Consider the following 20,026-nt stretch of genomic DNA (forward strand, 5'->3'; position numbering starts at 1 on the left):
CGATTACTGCCTGAATTTCCTTGATGGTTATGGGTCTGTTCAGGTTTTCTGTTTCTTCCTAGTTCAGTTTTGGTAGTTTATATATCTCTAGGACTGTATCTATTTCTTCCAGATTGCCCAATTTGTTGGCATATAGTTGCTCATAATATGTGTCTTATAATTGTTTGTATTTCTTCAGTGTTGCTTGTGATCTCTTCTCTTTCATTCGTGATTTTATTTATTTGAGTCCTTTCATTTTTTTTGAGAAGTATGGCTGGAGGTTTATCAATTTTATTAATTTTTTTCAGAGAACCAGCCCCTTGTTTTGTTGATCTGTTCTACTGTTCTTTTTGGTTTCTATTTCATTGATTTCTGCTCTAATCCTTCTTAATTCTTTTCTCCTGATGCGTTTAGACTTTGTTTGCTATTCTTTCTCCAGCTTCTATAGGTATAAGGTTAGGTTGTATATTTGAGACCTTTCTTGTTTCCTGAGAAAGGCTTGTATTGCTGTATACTTCCCTCTTAGGACCACCTTTGCTATATCCCAAAGTTGCATTTCCATTAATTTTTAAAAATTCTTCTTTAATTTCTTGGTTGACCCATTCATTCTTTAGTAGATGCTCTTTAACCTCCACGTATTTGATTTCCTTCCAAATTTCCTCTTGTCGTGGAGTTCAAGTTTCAAAGCACTGTAGTCTGAAAATATGCTGGGAATAATTCCAGTCTTTTGATTCTGGTTGAAACTTGATTTGTGACCCAGTATGTGATCTCTTGTGGAGAATGTTCCCTGTGCACTCGAGAAGAATGTGTATTCTGTTACTTTGGGATGGAATGTCCTGAATATATCTGTGAAGTCCATCTGGTCCAGTGTGTCATTCAAAGCCCTTGTTTCCTTGTTGATCTTCTGCTTATATGATGTGCCCATTGCTGTGAGTGAGTTATTAAAGTCCCCTACTATCACTGTATTATTATCAATGTGTTTCTTTAATTTTGTTACTAATTCGTTTGTATGATTGGCTGCTCCTATGTTAGGGTCATAAATGTGTGCAGTTATTAGTGCTTCTTGTTGGATAGACCTTTTAATTATTGTATAGTGTCTATCCTCATCTCCTGTTACCTTCCTTGGTTTAAAATCTAATTTGTCTGTTATAAGGATTCCTATCCCACCTTTCTTTTGATGGTTTTCTGCCCACTCACTTTCCATCTGGAGCTGTCTTTGGGCCTAAATTGAGTCTTTTATAGATGGCATATCAATGGGTCTTGCTTTTTTATCCAGTCTGTTCCCCTGTGTCTTTTGTTTGGGGCATTTAGCTCATTTACATTCAGAGTAACTATTGACAGATATGAATTTAGTGCCATTGTATTATATAAGTGAAGTCATTCTTTCTGTATATTGTCTCTGTTCCTTTCTGGTCTATAACTTTTGGATTCTTTCTTCATTTAAAGGATCCCCTTTAAAATTTCTTGTAGGGCTTGTTTAGTGATCACAAATTCTTTTAGTTTCTGTTTGTCCTGGAAGCTCTTTATTTTTCTTCTATTCTGAATAATAACCTTACTGGATACAGTATTCTTGGCTGCATATTTTTCTCATTTAGCACCCTGAATATATCATGACAGCCCTTTCTGGCCTGCCAGGTCTCTGTGGATAGGTCTGCTGCTAGGCTTATGTTTCTACCATTGTAGGGTAAGGACCTCTTGTCTGGAGCTGCTTCCAGGGTTTTCTCTTTGTCTCTGAGACTTATAAGTTTTACTATTAGATGATGGGGTGTTAACCTGTTTTTATTGATTTTGACAGGGTGGGTTCTCCATGCCTCCTGGATTTTGATGCCTGTTTCCTTCCCCAAATTAAGAAAGTTCTCTGCAATAATTTACTCCTATATACCTTCTGCCCCTCTCTCTCTTTCTCCTTCTGGGATCCCAATTCTAATATTGTTTTGCTTCATAGTATCACTTTGCTCTTAAATTCTCCCCTTGTGATCGAGTAGTTGTTTATCTCTCTTTTTCTTGGTTTCTTTATTCTCCATCATTTTGTTTTCTGTATCACACATTCTCTCTTATGCCTCATTTATCCTAGCAGTTAGAGCCTCCATTTTTTATTGCATCTTATTAATAATATCATTAGTATCTTCATAATAATTATTCTGAACTCTGGTTCTTATATCTTACTTACATCCATATTAATTGGGTCCCTGGCAGTCAGTACTGCTTCTTGTTCTCTTTTTTGGGGTCAGTTTTTCCATCTTGGCATTCTGTCCAGAGAAGCATAGATGAACAAGAGAACAAAATACTAAAATAGTCACAATGACCCCAGAGAAATATACACTGAAAAAATCAGAGGAGACCAGAAATGGAAAAGAAAAAAGAGAGAGAGAGTGAATATAATCAGACAAGTGAACAGAACAGAGCAATACACTAGATCCCAGATGTACTTTGGTCTGTTTGTTAGAAGAAACTAGATCTCAAAATTGTAAAGAAAGAAAAACATATACATACAAAAATAAAATTAAATACAATGAAAGAATAGAATGTAACTATAAAAATGAATATTTAAAGACTTAAAAAAAGAAGCGCCTGGGTGGCTCAGTGGGTAAATAAGCTGCTGCCTTCGGCTCAGGTCATATTCCTAGGGTCCTGGGATTGAGTCCCACATCGGGCTTCTCGCTCAGCAGGAGCCTGCTTCTCTCTCTGCCTCTCCCTGCCACTCTGCTTGCTTGTACGCTCTCTCTCTCTGACAAATAAATAAATAAAATCTTTAAAAAAAAAAAAAGACTTAAAGAATTGATAAAATAAGAAATTTAGTTGAAATGGAAGAAAGGGGAAAAATTAAAATGGAAAGACTAAAGCATCGTGAGAAAAAAAAACTCATGAATTCTGTATACTCTTTTTCCTTAGTACTGGAGTTTTACAGTTGTCATTGATGGGTAAACTTGGTCTTAGCTGGATGTTCTTATTGATCTATTGCTCTGGGAGGGGCCTATTGCTCTGATTCTCGGGTGTCTCTGCCCAGGGCAGAAATGCACCAAGGGGTCAGGCTAAGTAACCCGGTCCAGATTGCTCTCTGTGGCTTTTGTTCACTAAAGGCTTTCTGCACTGCTTTAGAGGATGAGAATGAAAATGGCAGTCTCCCAATCTTCGGCCCTGGAGCCAAAAGCTCACTGCCCTCACTTCTCAGTGCACTCATCCTCAAGGAAAAGCAGTCATTACTCCTGTCTCCCTGGTATCCATCTACTCTCTGTGCTCACCCAGCTTGTGACTGAGCATTTTTATCTAGACATATGACTCCGTTTCAAGTCTCCAAACCCTGTAGACTCCTGTGGCATGCACCCGTGCTTCCTCCTAGGGGAGGAAGGGAGTTCTTGCCTTGGTTCTAAGGCTTGCTGGGTCCCTGATCAGAAAGCAGTTGCCTGACCTTGCCAGTTTGCAGTTATGGCAACCCCAAGCTGAAAGCCCATGCCTGAGCTCACTGATTGCAGCTGGGTTCCACACTCTGATATTTGGGAACTCTGCTGCACTCAGGTATGCCTAGTCCGCTTGTGACCTCGGGGATCCTGAGACCGTGCTGTCCCACCTAGGATTCTGCCCCACTTCACTGCCTGAGCACCTTTCAGGCAGGGACGTTCCCCACCAGAACAGACTTCTACAAGTTTCCATTTTGTGCTCCACTGCTTATTACTTATCAGTATCCAGCTGATGGAAGCTCCCTCCCCCTGCAGTTTATCTTCCAATATATCACTCAGATTCACTTCTCCAAACCTCCTACCATGCAGAAAGTGGTCACTTTTCTATTTGTAGTATGACAGCAGTTCTTTTTTTAGATCTCCAGTCAAGTTCACAGTGTTCAGAATGGTTTGATAGCTAGCTAGCTGAATTCCAGGGACTAGACAAAACTAGCGTCCCCTACTCTCTGCCATCTTCCTTCCTCTCTCCCAAAACTTCTTTTCCTAAAAGAAAGCTGTGTACTCTTTATTTCTTTTCTGAATAAAGCATGAAGATCCAGCATAAATTCGTTATCTTCCTATACCTCATCTGGCTTATATATGAATTACAGATTTAATTTGTCTACCATTACTTTCAATTTCCCTATCTAGCATTAAATCCTCATAATAAAATAGTTTGAAAAGCAGAATTGCTGAGTCTGAATAATATTTAAGGGATCTGGCTTATATTGTCCCTTTGTGGTATTGTGGTTTTCTCTCCTAGTATGCTTTGTTATTAAAGGAAGAACGTATATATATTTACTTAAAGGGGATATATAATTTACAGAAATTCAGATCCCTTTTCTCATTCCAGATATTAACATAGAAATTTAGGCTCCTTTTAGTGTAGGGTTACTTAGAGCATACTCTAAGTATGCTTTTTATTAAAGAATATTTATTCTTTTATTAAAGAATATTTATTGAATATTTACTCTATGCCAGACACTGAGATAGGCACTAGCAATATAAAGATGATTAAGACATGTATTTGTAGTAGAAGCCTGTAAGCAACTTAAACCAGAAGGGTACTAGTTAAATAAAGTACAGCACATTCAATAGTAGACTATTACTTAGCTGCTAAAAATAATGAAGTTCATTTTATACTGATATGGTACAATCTCAAAGCTTTGTTCAGAGACAAAATATAGGGGAATGTATATAATATATGACCACCTTCATAACAAAGAAATATGTATACATATGTCTGTGTACATACACACACACACCCCTGTTGGACTAGGTTGTGGAAAAATTCAGGAGAAACTATAACAAGGACTTAGGGAAAAATTGGATGCCTGGAGGACAAGGGTAGAGGAGGGAAACTTATTTCTCATTGTATACTTTTCTGAGCCTTCTGTATTTGAACTATATTCATTAACTCCCTATTCAAAAATAACAAATTTTAGAAGAAAAACGTAGTCCCACCCTCAGAAACCTTAGCGTATAGGAGAGACAGATATATAAGAAATAATATAATGATAAATACAATATATATTGTGCATTACAGTAAAATATGTACCTGAAAGAAGGGAGAGGTCATTTTTCTCTAGAGCAGCAATGGATGGGAGATCAGGGAGTGCTTCATGGAGGAGGTTACTTGAGGAGTAGTAACAGATTAAGGGTTGACTGGTTTTTCCCTGATACTCTGAGGAGGAACAGCAGCAGCACAGTTATAGATAGAAGACATAACCATCTCCTGGAACCTGTTAAACTTATGTTTACTACTACAGAACCCAATGCTAATTCTTATATAGCATATCTATATCTGCCAGCTCCAGTTCACCAGCACTTGAACTATATATACGTTTCTGACCTTTCCTTCCTCCTTCAATCCCTTCCTCCCTCCCTCTCTCTCCCTGTCTACCCTTTCCCTCTTGTTCCGTCTCCCTCTCTCCCTCTTTCTCCCTTTTTGTTGTAAGAGAAGGGTATGTATATTAACAAGTTATGATTCAGTAACAGTTACATTAATTTTTTTTTATTCGGCAGAGTTGTAAGTAAATCCACACTGAAAGAAATACCAGATGTTGCTTAGAACTGTGAACCAGGTGGTGGGTAATAGGGAGGGCACGTACTGCATGGAGCACTGGGTGTGATGCCAAAACAATGAACACTGTTATGCTGTAAATAAGCAAATAAAAATAAATAAATTAAAAAAAAAAAAGAACTGTGTGCTAGCTCATATGTCCAGTAATATACCTATTGTCTAGGCATGCTCACATGAACAGTCTTCCCGTAGGTAGCAGAGTTACTTCTTTTGAATGGAGCCAATCCGTTACTTAGAAGTGACAGTGGAAAATCTGCTGTGGATGAGGCCAAAGATTCATGTATGAAGCGTCTCCTTGAGAAATATATTCCTAAACACCAAAAACATCTCCTTACATCAGGTAAGATTAAGCTGCTCTGTTATATCTGTTTATCATATTCATAGAGACTTGCAGAAATTGAATTTAGAATTATCGTTTCCTTCTTAGTTTTGAGAAAATCCAACCAGTGGTATCCTCGCTCTGTTCCTTTAATGAAGCACACTGCCTTGTTTGCAAGTACACATAATGGAAGGATTCTAAAAGAACAAAGAGAACAAAGATCATATCAAATATACTTTTTCCCTAGTTGTGCATTACAAACAGTTAAGAAAACTTCTATGAGGTTTTTTTTTTTTTCCCTGACAGTTTTTTGGCTGAATAACCTGATATGATGTAAATTGTATTTGGCTATATCTTTTTTGATGAGTATGGCCAGGATTGTTTATTTCTATTTCTATTCCCAAACAGTCTTTTCTTATGGCTGTATTTTTACCCTGTCATCCATTACACTGGTAAAAATTGAACAACAAAAGAACTCGATTTATGGTTGTCATTAAGAAGAATGTACATGCGTGGCACTTTCTTTATATTCTCCTTAATGTGTCTGTTAGATTTTTTGGTAAGATCACAACATTCTTCTGTTCAGAACCCTGCAGCGGCTCTCCATTTAATCTAGAAGAAATGTCAGTATCCTTACAGTGGCCTACAGGCCCCTGTTTTACTTGGCCACCCTAATTAATTTCTTCTCCTACCATTCTCTATCTCTGTCACTAGACTTCAGTAACACTGGCCTCCTTGCTGTTGGACTTCCCCCACCTCCTTCAAGTCTTAGTTCAAATGTGATCTTCTCAGGGAGGCTTAAATCATCCTATTTAATACTGCAACCTGCTTCCTTCCTACCCTCACTGTATTAGTTATCTATCACTATGCAATAATTACTCAAGTTTTAACGTCTTAAAACAACAAACATTTATTATCTCTCAGAGTTGCTGAGAATTAGAAGTCTGGAAACCTTTAAAGTGAGTAACCATTCTTAGGGTCTTATGAGTTGCAGGCAAGCTCTTAGTGAGGGATGGTCATCTTGAGGCTCAGCTAGGACAAGAAAATCCACTTTCAAGCTCACTCAGGTGGTTCTTGGCAGGCTCATTTCCTCACTGCTTGCTAGCTGGAGGCTTCAGTTGCTTGCTACATGAGCTTTTTCCACAGGTCTGCTGACAGCCTGGCTCAGAGGAAATGATCAAGAGAGAGAATCCACCCAAGACAGAGGCTTCAAGCTTTCTGTAAAGTCTTGGAAGTGATACACAACCAGTTATGCCACATTCTATTTGTTATAAGCATCTTTTGAAAGGAGTAGTATCAAAAATTTTATGAACATATCTTTCAAACTGCCACACTCATTCCAGTCCCTCTTGCCCTACTCTATTCTGTTGATCCTTTCCCCACAGCACTTAACACTTCTAACACATTGGACATTTATTTTTTATTTTCAGTCTTTCCTCAAGAGTCTAGGCTCAATGAAGGAAAGGATCTTTATTTAGTGTGGTGATGAGTACTAAAATGCCTTATCTGCAGTAGGCATTAGTAAATATTTGTTGAATAAATAGTGTGTTAGTCCTTTTAAACACAACAAGCAAATTCTTTGCCTTCAAGAGATGTGTATGTGCCTCATTCACTTTCATTAAATGATATATGTTTTTTAAAGATTTTATTTACTTATTTGAGAGAGAGAGAGCACGAGGGGAGACCAGAGGGAGAGGGAGAAGCAAACGCTGCTGAGCAGGGAGCCTGGCATGGGGCTCGATCCCAGAGCCCTGGGATCATGACCTGAACTGAAGGAATGTACCCAACTGACTGAGCCACCCAGGCACTCCATTAAACTATATTTTAATAAAAATTTCCCTAAAGAGGTAACTGGTTGAATACTGTTGACTAAGGACTAAGACTTGGATTAAAACACCCTACTATGTAATAAAGAGATAACATCACTGATAATTAAAGGCCACCAAGAGGTAATTAATGGTTCTTTAGAACAAAAGATTTCTTGCCCTTCTAGCCTAATCTCATCAGAAAATAAGAGGGACAGACTATACCTTTTTGAGGCCAGGTCTATAAAAGCACATTGAGATGGATTATTATATAAATATTTATATAAAATGTATAGATTATTGCATTCATATTAACATTTCAAGCTATATGAAAAATTGCATATATTCAGTTGGAAGCAAAAGTATGTGTATTTATCCATTTTTGTTTTGATAATCTGCTTAATTGCTTGACTTCTCTATTTCATGGTAGCATGCATGGTTTTGCTCTGCTGAGAGTGCTTTCTCCAGCATTTTAGCTCTTTCTCCAGATCTAGAATCTCACATTGAACAGTGCCCACTTCTGACTTATACTTACCCAGGGAATTTCATTCATGGAAGGAATCCCAAGCCTTTCTTCTTTGGAGATAGCTCCCACTCTTCTTTAGGGAGGCAGTCTACCAAGGTGGGCTGTATTGTGCTTCATTGGGTGGTTTGAATATTTCTTAAGTTAATTATCAGCTTACTTAATATAAATGAAAAAATTAGTTTACTTAAAGAATATAAAACAGAGTATTTGCTTTTAAATTTCAGTTGAAGATCTTTTAATTATGGGAATGATGAATAAAGGACTTTTCCTCATGCAGTGTATTTTTGGTGCTTTTCTGTTGTAGAATATAATACATCTACTTTGGTATGGAACAGGAGTTCATTCTTATTAACTTACTTACCAACTTACCAAATTGTAAGCAATTTCTTACTAACTTACTAACTGAAAAGAATTACAGCAACATCACTAAAATTCACCACCTCAGAATTTATATCTGTGTAGTTTTGTTTTTTTTTTTAAGTTGGTTATACTAGGGCATATAGACTTTGAAAACTGAGATGGGCATTAAGGAAGGCACATGATGTAATGAGCACTGGGTGCTATATACAACTGATGAATAACTACATCTGATGCTAATGATATACTGTATTTAATTAATTGAATTTGAATAAAATAAGATGAAAATTAAAGAAAAAAGGTTAGTTGCAAGATGCTTTCTATACAGGAGTAAAAAACAAATAAACAGAAAACCCAAAAAACAAAAATAAAAACAAGCGAAGTGAGAAGGGATAAAAGCCCCTTTCTTGCTTCCAGATTCTCTTAGGAATTATGCCCCAAATGGTGGTTCCTGAAGAACCAGAAGCAGGTTTCTATAGAACCAGTAAAAGGTTTCTGCTCTTTTATTTAAAATACTTTTATTCATTTATGTATTTTTAAGATTGTATTTATTGGAGAGAGAGAGACAAGAGATAACAAGAGAGAGCAAGAGCAGAGGAGAGGGAGAAGCAGTCTTCCCACTGAGCAGGGAGCCAGATGCAGGACTCGATCCTAGGACCCTGGGGTCATGACCTGAGATGAAGACAGACACTTAACTGACTGAGCACTCAGGCGCCCCCTGTTCTTTTATTTAAGAACCAAAGTTAGGAGAAGGCACACAGTCCTTTTTGCTCTTGAAAAATAATAACAAAATTAATAGTGGAGCACTTTCTTTGTGCCAGGAAGTCCTCTGAACTTTTTACATGGATTATCTTATTTAAGCCTTGTAACAATTCTATAAGATAAAGACTGTTAATACTTTCATTTTATGGAGCTGAGGCAGAGGCATTAAGAAACTTAACCCAGGGTCACCCAGCTGCTAAGCAAATGAGTGGAAATAGAAACTTAGGAGTAGGCTTCAGAGACTGTGCTCCATTGAAGGACATTCTATGAGTCAGCCCTCCTGCATGAGGTGAATAGGTGAATGCCAGGCCTCATTATGTACATTATAATTTGACTGCTGTCATGAAAATTATTCCCAAGAAATAAAATGTTCTTTTTCCCGGTTATATCACTGTTAAAATATTTTTACATTTCTAGTTCATAATGTATTTAAAGAATTTTGTATTTTTTACTATCACATCTAAGATGTTCATTCATTTATTCCTCCCTCTATTAAATAATCATTGAATACCTCCTATGTACAAGGCACTGTTTCTAGGTTTTTATCTTTTGTGGCCAAATGCATATGTAGGTAACTAATTGTACCTCTACTATTTAAAAGAGACACTAAAGTACTTTTCTTTTATTATCAACCTAGGTATATTTTATTCAGACCATCTTTTTTTGTCTTACACATTCTCAAGAGTAGGCATTTCCATGCATGTATGTTTCACTTTTAAGAGAGTAAAGCATTCAATTCGTACTAGAACCTTAATAAGCTGACATATTAGGAAATGATAATCCAGTTAATTATAAAAGAATCTTTTGCCTTATTAAAGTAGTTTGTAGCAGTTGTGTATCTGGATATATCTGTGGCAAATGTTAAAATAGTGAGTTTATTGCCAGTCTTCAGTTTTTGTTGGAGCATATTGCTTTTCCTGTAGAAATGTTTTCAGGTTTCTCAAGATAGTATTGGGCTTCTAAAACAGAGGAAAGTTACCAATTATAGGAATGTTATATGTGCCAATTTGAATGGAAAATGTTTGCATGATTTCACTTATTTCTCTGGTTTTTCTCATGGCAGAGGACTGGTGGGTTTTAGAAATCTAGTCTGATCATTGGAGGCTATTTTCTCTGATTTTCTCCTTTTGTTTATAGCTCAAAAGAACAGCACCGGTCCATTAGACATAGAGGATACATACCAGCAAAAGGTATTGCTCTATTTAGTAATAAACATGTTTATGGAATGAACCTGGCTTATTTTATAGATTATAAGAGTGGAAAGAAAGATAGTTGAAGCATTCATCAGGAACAGTGACTTCACCTTTGCTTTTAAGAAACTTTGGAATAATTACATGAGGATCAGAGGGTTCTGGGCTGTTAGTTTGTGAAGCAATTGAGTAAATATAGCTTATCTTGGCACACTGATGTATCAGTAGCCATTTCCTTTGTCCTCCTCTTCATGGAGTCATGAGGTTTATCAACCATGTCGAATTTCCTCTGGCCTAAGCACAGTACAAGAGCCAAAGGTGTTGATCCATTCCTTCAAATTTTATATGGTGGGCAGTTACTCTCCATCTGGTGCTTGGGTTGTGGTGAGTGAGAGGAAGCGGTCTCTCTGTTTTAATCTTCAGCCCACAATGATTTTTTCATGCAGATCAGTTTGGGAGGATGTCTGTCTTGTTTTTAAGTCCCTACTTCTGCTGTCCTACCGGTAGTCTGTCACAGATACTAGATGAAAGAACTCTCTTAATCTAGCTCTGTCTATACAACAATGAGAAGATGAGATTGTTTCTAAAGCATTCTTCTTTAATTTTGCTTAAAGCCCAGAAAAATTAAGTAGATTAAATTTTTTTATTATGCTTTATAGGATTGATACTCCTAAACACTGGCAAAAACAAATTAAAATATGAAGCAGAAAATACACATTAGTATACATAATGAGTCTTAGTCTACTACATTTGTCTTTTGTCTTCTTTGAAATATCAGTTGTACATATCCCATCAGGCCCTGTGGTTAGATCAAATCATATAATTGAATGAAGTAATGGTTTGATTAATCAGCAATCCTGAATTAATTGAGTATAGAACTACAGCTGAAAATTAAAGCTAACTTTATGTTTTTTTCTTTAGAAACCAAAATTCAGTTCTAAAAATCTCATTGGGTTTGTTTGTGATGAAAATTCCAACAGACAGAAGTCAGAACTTGTAGAAGTTGATGAAGGAAGCAAAGAGGGTTTATTTATAAATAAAAATGTATATGAACCTTACCGAAAAGATTCCAAAGACACAAAATTTGTTAACTCTAAGCATAAACAATCAACGCTTCACCAAATACACTCTACTACAGGACTCCGAAAGAAGAGTCTTCAGAGTGTCAAAGGTCCTAACACAAATGTGTCTACTGATAAAGGAAGAAGAAACACACGATATAAAAGAACTCAAGTGGATGATGCAAAACAAGAAATATGCAGTCCAAGAAAGACAATAGCTCTTTCTTCTTTCAGAAGAAGAAACGGATTGGTTACTGGTCAGCAAGATGATCTCCAAACCTTTGATGACCTTCCAGAAGAGTCACATAAACTTTTTAGCCCAGCTCTGTCAAGTCTGAAAAATGGATTAGGTAACAGTATTGAGGCTTGTTCAATTCCCAAAGAGACACATACCCAGGGCCTGGATTTATCAGATAATCAAGAAATAAAATTCTTAGAATCCACTGACCAAGAGGAAGCTGTTCTTTTCTCAGAACTTGGCTTACAGAAAGAAATCAAGTTACCACTTGTTACTACAGATCAGCAGCCTCACTGTCACCTAGAACAACAGTGCATTAGCCCTCATAAATCTCCTGAAAACAGTAACTCAGGTCAGAAAGGTGAGAGCCTTAAAAAGTGGGAAAATTCTTCTGCATCCTTGATAAAGGAAAATTTTAATAATGATGATGATGATTGCTTTACCTCTGAGAAGACTGTAGCATGTAAAAGATTGGTATGTTCTACAGGTTGCAAAAACCATTGTAACTATGATGAGAATATAACAAATAGAGAAGAAATGGATTTTCAACAGTTTTTCCCTTCTGAAGACCATTTTTCACAGGAAAATGAGTTGAAAGCCTGCAGTCTAATACTTCTACAACAGGAAGCTGTTAATCTTTCTGATTCAGAAAATACAATAGGTCCTGAACAACATGTTGCAAATTATGAACAATGCACATGTGAAACTTCTTTTGATCACTCACAAGGCAGTCCTGAGCATACTTTCCTAGCTTGTCCAAGAACATTTTCAACACAGGAAGCTTCAAAGTTGACTAGTCATGTGAAGCTATTCAAAAGGCCTCAAGATTTTAGCTCTAGAGCACCAACTCCTTTAATGAATCAAACAGATATATGTATTGTGGGAAAGGTAAATGAAGGAGAAGACCCTAAAAGGAATTATAGTGATGAAAGCCAGAAAACAAGTTCTTCAAATGGGCCTTTATCCACAGTTGTTAATTCTCAAGTAATAGAAACAGCTACAGTTGAAAAAACGAAACAAGATCTTCCAGAGAGCAAAACCATACATGATACAGTTTTTTTTTCCACTGACAATATCAGTAAGGAATTGACCAATACCTCACAACTTAGACAGAAAGAAGAAAAGGATATTTCTCATAAACCAGGTATTAGTAGTATTGCTTGCTTTGTACACATCTGTAGATTTACTTATTTTATAGAAATTTCTAACTGAATTCCACTGAACTAGCCAAACTGACAAGAATGAGGACATGTGGACTATATAATTTAGGGATACTGTCAGTTAAGTAATATTGTTGACTTTGAAAATCAAACTGTTATTATCAGAGATTGTTGCTAAATTGATATTGACAGAATAGGCAGTATTTCTATCAATTTTTATGTTTTATGTTTTTCAATCTATTTTTTATATTTTTCTTTTTAATATGGTACTTATTTAGTATTGGTTAACCTAACATTTCCATAGCAGGAAACTGTTAGCTCTGTTGATTTCAGTGATTTACTGTATTCCCATCAGAATTGCATCCAGCAAACTTTGTTTATTATATAAAAACATTTTTTAAAGATTTTATTTTTAAGTAATCGCTATACCCACCAGGGCTCTAACTCACAACTCCAAGAAGGAGAATCATACGCTCTACCAACTGAGGCAGCAAGGTGCCCCCACAACCATTTTAAAGGGTTTCATTCCCTTAAAAAATAAGTAAAAATAAAATAAAATAAAAAATCAGTCCAGCTAGGAATAGAAACTTAGAAGAGTTATGAGGCCAGACTCTTTTCTAATCATGTAACCAGTAAGGAGAAGTGCAGCACTGAGGTTGCAAAATGTTTGTTTTTCAGATGAGGAATTAACTAATAATATCAATGGAGATGAAACCACTATGAGAAATGGTGAGAAAAAAGAAAAAACAGATTCTGAAATTTGCACATCTAATATCCAAGAACACAAAAAAGTTCAGAATTTCAGAGAAAGGCAAAATTTCTTGAAAGCTACCTACAGTCAAGGTTTGTATTTCTATACCTGTATAGGTAAAAGTTGACATGATCACACCCAGCAGTACACTGTACTTCAGGAACTTCCTAAACTATCAGATTTACTGTTGGTTTTATCTTCTCATTCACTAACTTACAAGATTATTTCAGCTTTTTTTTTTTTTTAGATTGTTTTATTATAAAGTACCACATGAGAATCCATTAGTCGTCAGTACATTCTTGGCATGTTTCTGCCTATGACTTCTAATTTTAAATGTTAGGGGAGGTAAGATAAACAGAGAGACAGCAAGAATTTTGAATGGGGGCAGTGCATCTGAATTATGGCAGATCCATTAGATACTTCCATTGAGCCCTTTCACCATAAGGCAAATTAAAGAATGGTCACTGGTTTCTTATTGTCAAATGAATGAACTGAGTATGTTTGGCAGTATGGACAAGTTAACTATCCTTTGACAGTTCTTGGAGCTAGTTCCGTGGTGAACAGTAGGCGAGGTCAGGCCACTTCAGGTTAAATAGTAAACACTGAAAAGTTTATTTATCTATTGTCTTTTAAGAGGTAGGAAGGACGGACACTGGATTAGGCATTCTCTGTGAACCTTCACCTGTTGTCCCCCTCTCATGTAATCTAAAAACCTTTTTATACATCCCTCCTGTAGTGGGTTGAATAGTGGCCCTCCAGCACATGTCCATGTCTTAATCCCTGGAACCTGTGATAATATCTTATATAAAAGAGTGAATTTTACCTAAATAGAAAAAGAATCTCTGCAGATGTAATTAAGGATCTTGAGTTTCTGGAGAGTAAAAAAAAAAAAAAAAAAAAAAAATCACATACAAAGTAACTGAAAGCTGAGTATGCCTTAGTAGCATTATACTTTATTAATAAATAATATTGATGCCAGTTATTAAATATTATCAATTAATATTTATTAATCTGTTAATGAAGTATGATGCTATTAAGAAGTGTTCAGCGTTAACCACAGTGGACTTTATGAAGAAGTTTTTTGTGAAGTTAATGTGAGTTCTGTTCGTTTCTTTTCCAGTTTTTACCAGATTTTATTTTAAAATTTCAGTTATGTGCTGTAGAAATTTATGATGACAGTAAAATGGAACAGTTTTTGAGTTTTTGCCCCAAAATGTTTTTCATGTGCCTATATTCTTTGCTACAACACACCATGAGCTAGGTGAGAAGATTTGTACCATTCACAGTAACAATTATTGGAAAGATTTTTCCAAACTACAAGTCTACTTGAGAACTACAGGTCTGCTGTTTTGGATATTACATAATTTTAAAATATATTCTCTCTCTATATATATATATAATATTAAATATATATAATATGTCTTTATTCTTCAAATAAAGGATTTCTAAGTGCAAATTTGTAAGAGCAGTATGATTTTATCTAGATGTCAGTGGCAGATAGACATGAAGCTGTCAGTGTTCCCTGTGATTCACATAACCAAAGAATCCATCTTTTAGAGAGTAATTCTCTGAACTTTATATCTCTTGCCCTGAAACTATGTGCCTAGTTCCTGGCTTTAGGAAATAGAACAGGGAGTGCGTCTTAAGGTTTAATGCATGGTTCTCAAACCATATTTTGCATCAGACTCACCTGGAAAGCTTGTTAAAACACAGATTGCTGGGCTCTGTTCCCGGAAAGTCTAATCATTAGGTATATTATCTATTAGTGTATTACACATTTACAAAGTTGGCAGTTAAAAACAACACACATTTTTTATCTTATAGTTTCTGTAGATCGGGAATTGGACATGGCTTAGGTAGGTCTTCTGCTCAGGATATTTCATAGACTACAATAAAGGTATTGGCCCAGACTGCGGCCTCATCTGATGGCCCAACCAGGGAAGGATCTATTTTCAAGCTCATGTGGTTATTATCAGAACTCAGTTCCTTGAGGGTTGTAGCCAGCTTGTGGTCATCCTCAGTTTCTTCCTTCATGAGCTTTTGCAGTGTGTCCTCTTGGTTCATCAAAACATGCAAGCTAAAGGGATAGAGCAACTTTGCTAGCAAGACAGAAGATGTTGCAGTTTCTTATAACCTAATCAAGGAAGTGAAATACCCTCAATATTGAGGCATTCTATTGGTTAGAAGCAAGTTATTCAAGAGTAGTGGATGATACAAGGCCATAAATACCAGGAGATGGGGATCATTAGGAGTTACCTTAAAGTCTGTCCTCTGCAGTAGGCTTGTGGGGTGGGCTGGAGAATTAGCATTTCTAACAAGTTTCCCAGGTGATACTGATACTGCTAATCTGGGACTACATTTGAGGATTACTGGTTTAATGAATATTCTTTTCTATTTCATCATTCTAATCCTCTACTTTGCCTTCCTTGTGTCTCACTCTCAAGCTTCTCTGATGTAGTTTCTACAGAAAATAAATCTCCAGTTTCCTGGGCTTGGGGATGGAGACCTTGGGTGAGAGGAATGGTTGCCAGACAATCAGGGTTAGGCAAGGGAACTAGTCCCAACTTCTGTGTATATACTTTTAGTCAATCTCCATGTTTCTAGCCCAGTTCAACACACACTGCCTTTCACCATACTTGATGCCCCCAAGTTCTGGGTTCAGAATGGGCTCTCTCCCTTACTCTTTTTGTAGGCATTTGGGTGAGGCATTTCCCCCACTTCATGAAGTTGGTTAGCCCTTCTCCAGCAGTGATTTTCCAGTTGCCAAAAAGTTGTTGAAGTCTTTGTCCTCTATTTTTTTCTTTTCTATTTTCTTTTTGTGGTATTAAAAAAAAAATCTTTTACTATCATTTTAGCATGGTTTGGGGAGGAAATTGAGGGGAAAACATGGTCAGGTTTTTTTTGTTTGGTTGGTTTTGTTTTTTTTTTTATCTCCAACTTAAGTCTCTGTAACTTGTGGTGCAAGGAGAAGATTTTTTTTAAAATCTTTGGATAATGATGTTATACTGCATGCTTTTTTGAAAGAAAAAATAATCCATTGGGCCATGCTCTGGGTTTTGGTGTCTTTTGTGATCAGAAACACACTCACTGGGTTAGAGAAGAGTTACAAAAAGAGGAGTTTTATAAAATTATAATTTGTTTTAAGAGAAATTTTTTCCATCGTTAAAGGGCTACTGAGAGCAAAATGAGGGTAGAGCTGAAGGAAGTTTATTTGTTTTAATCAAGCTTATGGTAGAGTGATTAAACAGCTGTTAGAATGAATGCAAACTAATGTGCTTAGATGCTGTACAATTCCTTCACAAGTTAAGATTTTTAAACAATAATAGCAATGATGATATTCGTGTATATTTTGTGTAGTGCACCCTACTTAGGATATTTTGAGGAAGTTGCAGTGTATTTTCTGAGCTCCTTTGTAATGATCAGCATTTGACAGAAAAGAAACCTCAGCTTTACTTGGCAAATTTACAGAAGTGAAAACAGTTGGGATCAATGAGAGGAATGCCAGAGGGGAAAGCCGGCTTCATTTGGCTGCCAGAAGAGGAAATTTGTCTCTGGTGAAGGCTCTAATAGAATCTGGAGCAGATGTGAATCTAAAAGATAATGCAGGTTTGGATTCTTGAAATTTTAATTATGTTTATAACTTGAAATTACTGAAATATACATTTCATCCACCCTACCCCAGTTCTCATGCTGGCTGCTAACATTGAACTGTCTTTTTAATAATATATTACTTAGTTGAGTAGTTAAATTTATCTTGGTTTTCACCCATTGCTAAAATAACCTCCTCTGAAACAGTTTTTAACATACATGTGGGAGCATTCAGAGGAAGTATACAGAATGGGGAGTGAAGGGAGCTTTACTTAGGTCTTTTCTTCAGAGATCTCAATACTCAACTGTCACTTTGGAGAGAGTGCCAGTTTTTCCCCATTTCCCTATCCCTTCTCCTTCTCCTCTCTTTTTAATTATTTGTTGTTTCTCTCTTTCCTTCTTTTGATTTTCAGCTTCCATTTTTAAATTGATCTGACATTTTGCTCAAGCACAAAAAAATCTTGTGTGAGGAGTTAACAGAGGGAAAAACTCAAAAGATTGATTTCAAGAATATTATGTCATTTTAAAGAGATATATGACAATGCAGGGAAACAAATGGGGAAGCGGACTTGATCTTACTCTATTTTAATATCTGAGTTGAGACAAATTGACATGATTAGTTTTTACTGTAGTCCCATTATATTTTATGTTCTGTGAGTCTTCTGTTTTGGCACTTGGATCAATAAATATTTTTTATGAAATTGGTTTTCAGGGGCGCCTGGGTGGCTCAGTGGTTTAAGCCGCTGCCTTTGGCTCAGGTCATGATCTCGGGGTCCTGGGATCGAGTCCCGCATCGGGCTCTCTGCTCGGCAGGGAGCCTGCTTCCCTCTCACTCTCTCTGCCTGCCTCTCTGCCTACTTGTATCTCTCTCTGTCAAATAAATAAATAAAATCTTTAAAAAAAAAAAAAAAAAAGAAATTGGTTTTCAAAATTGAAACATTTCGAGGCCATGGTTTTCAATATTATTTCTTATCTGATACTTAATATATACATAGATATCCATTGCATTAGTGCAAATAAAATTAATAATGAAGTTATTACATGAATGTTGATTTGTAGGCAGCAGCTTCTGTTTTTTTTTTCTTTTTTCCTTTTTTAGGTTGGACACCACTTCATGAGGCATCTAGTGAGGGATCTAATGATATAATTGTAGAGTTGTTAAAAGCTGGTGCTAATGTTAATTGTGAAAATCTAGACGGGATTGATCCCTTACATGATGCTGCTGTCAACAATCATTTAAAGGTACAGTGCACATCAGGTTGGTTTCCTATTACTTTTTCTTAGAAAAATGAGTGAAGAAATTAAGGTATTTTAAACTGAACACTAAAGTAATTCCTTAAAATAAATGATTTTTAAAACCTACTTAAAATTTTAAATGAAGATAGGATATTGTGTATGGACTAGGAAATCATATTAACTAATGAATTGTTTTTCCATTGTCTTTTCCTCTTAAAATTCATGTAACTCAGAATAAAATGAAATCTCTCAGGGTAAATGTAGGCTATAAATCTAATACATTCCATTTTTAATTATATTAAATGATTTGCCGTTGTGTATAAAAGATCTAATTATAGTGAATATTTGTTGACAGATTTTTTTTTTCCTAACTCAGAATTTCTCCGTGGGTTTAAGTTTCAAAGAAATGGGTAAAAATGCATGTTCCTGAGGGATTGTTATATATTTTTCTCCTTTGTTTTTCTTAATCAGACAGCTGTCACAAAAGAAAATTACACAAAAGAAAATTATTTCAGTAACACTGAATTTCAAAACTAAACCTTAAAATCATTAAGATTTTTAAACTCCTTTTTGACAAATCTGAGCAGAAGACTTTTATCAATAGACAAGGCAGACTTCAGGAATAATCGCTGGCTTTGAAAAAATAGTGAAGGAAACCAACACGAATAACAGCAATATAAAACCAAAGTTCATATAAAAAATACCTTGAACCTCTCACTAACACCAATTTATCTGTCTCTAGATTTTTTTTAATATTTTATTTATTTATTTGACAGAGAGAGGTCACAGTAGGCAGAGAGGCAGGCAGAGAGAGAGGAGGAGAAACAGGCTCCCCACTGAGCAGAGAGCCCGATGCCCGGCTCGGTCCCAGGACCCTGAGATCATGCCCTGAGCCGAAGGCAGAGGCTTAAACCACTGAGCCACCCAGGCGCCCCTCTAGATATTTTTAAGGCCCTGGTGATTTTTTGTTAATTTTATGAAAGTATATCCCCACTGTTTTCAGCCTAAAGGTAGTCATGTAAAGGAATAGTACTGAATTTATGATTTGCAGCAATAAGAGATGAAACTAATGATTAAGAGTAATATCAGAAAAGGGCACCTGGGTGGCCCAGTTGGTTAAGCATCCAACTCTTGATCTTAGTTCAGGTCTTGATCTCAGGTTTGTGAGTTCAAACTTCACATTGGGCCCATCCTGGGCACGGCGCCTACTTTAAAAAAAAAAAAAAAAAAAAAAAAAAAAAATATATATATATATATATATATATATATATAATACCAGATGGGTGGGCTAATGTCCAGAGTGGCTTCTTTTGACCAAAGAAGCTCTTTGGCCTTTATGATACTTAATTTAAAAAGAATAGGTAAGGTCTGATCTTAAAATGGAAGAAGGCAAACAGGAAGTCATTAATTAGCTTACTGGTTATGTGTACAGGGAAAATGCCACTTAAAGTGAAACCACTTAAATAAGGGCCAAAATTCTATAGTAGGAAAATCACATTTTTAAACATTATCCTTAAAAATGCAATATAAAACA

At 36.1% G+C, this 20,026-nt stretch overlaps 1 protein-coding gene across 1 annotated transcript in view; it reads left to right on the forward strand.

Annotated features, from left to right (window-relative positions):
- ANKRD31 (ankyrin repeat domain 31) overlaps nucleotides 1–20,026 on the forward strand; it is a 148,259-nt gene that overhangs the window by 67,825 nt on the left and 60,408 nt on the right. Inside the window, 6 exon segments of the mRNA XM_045998906.1 lie at nucleotides 5,692–5,839; nucleotides 10,406–10,458; nucleotides 11,380–12,901; nucleotides 13,596–13,760; nucleotides 17,137–17,274; nucleotides 18,356–18,498. Coding sequence (XP_045854862.1) covers nucleotides 5,692–5,839; nucleotides 10,406–10,458; nucleotides 11,380–12,901; nucleotides 13,596–13,760; nucleotides 17,137–17,274; nucleotides 18,356–18,498 — 2,169 coding nt within the window.

This window comes from Meles meles, chromosome 3 (assembly GCF_922984935.1).
Source record: "Meles meles chromosome 3, mMelMel3.1 paternal haplotype, whole genome shotgun sequence".
NCBI classification, from domain to species: domain Eukaryota; kingdom Metazoa; phylum Chordata; class Mammalia; order Carnivora; family Mustelidae; genus Meles; species Meles meles.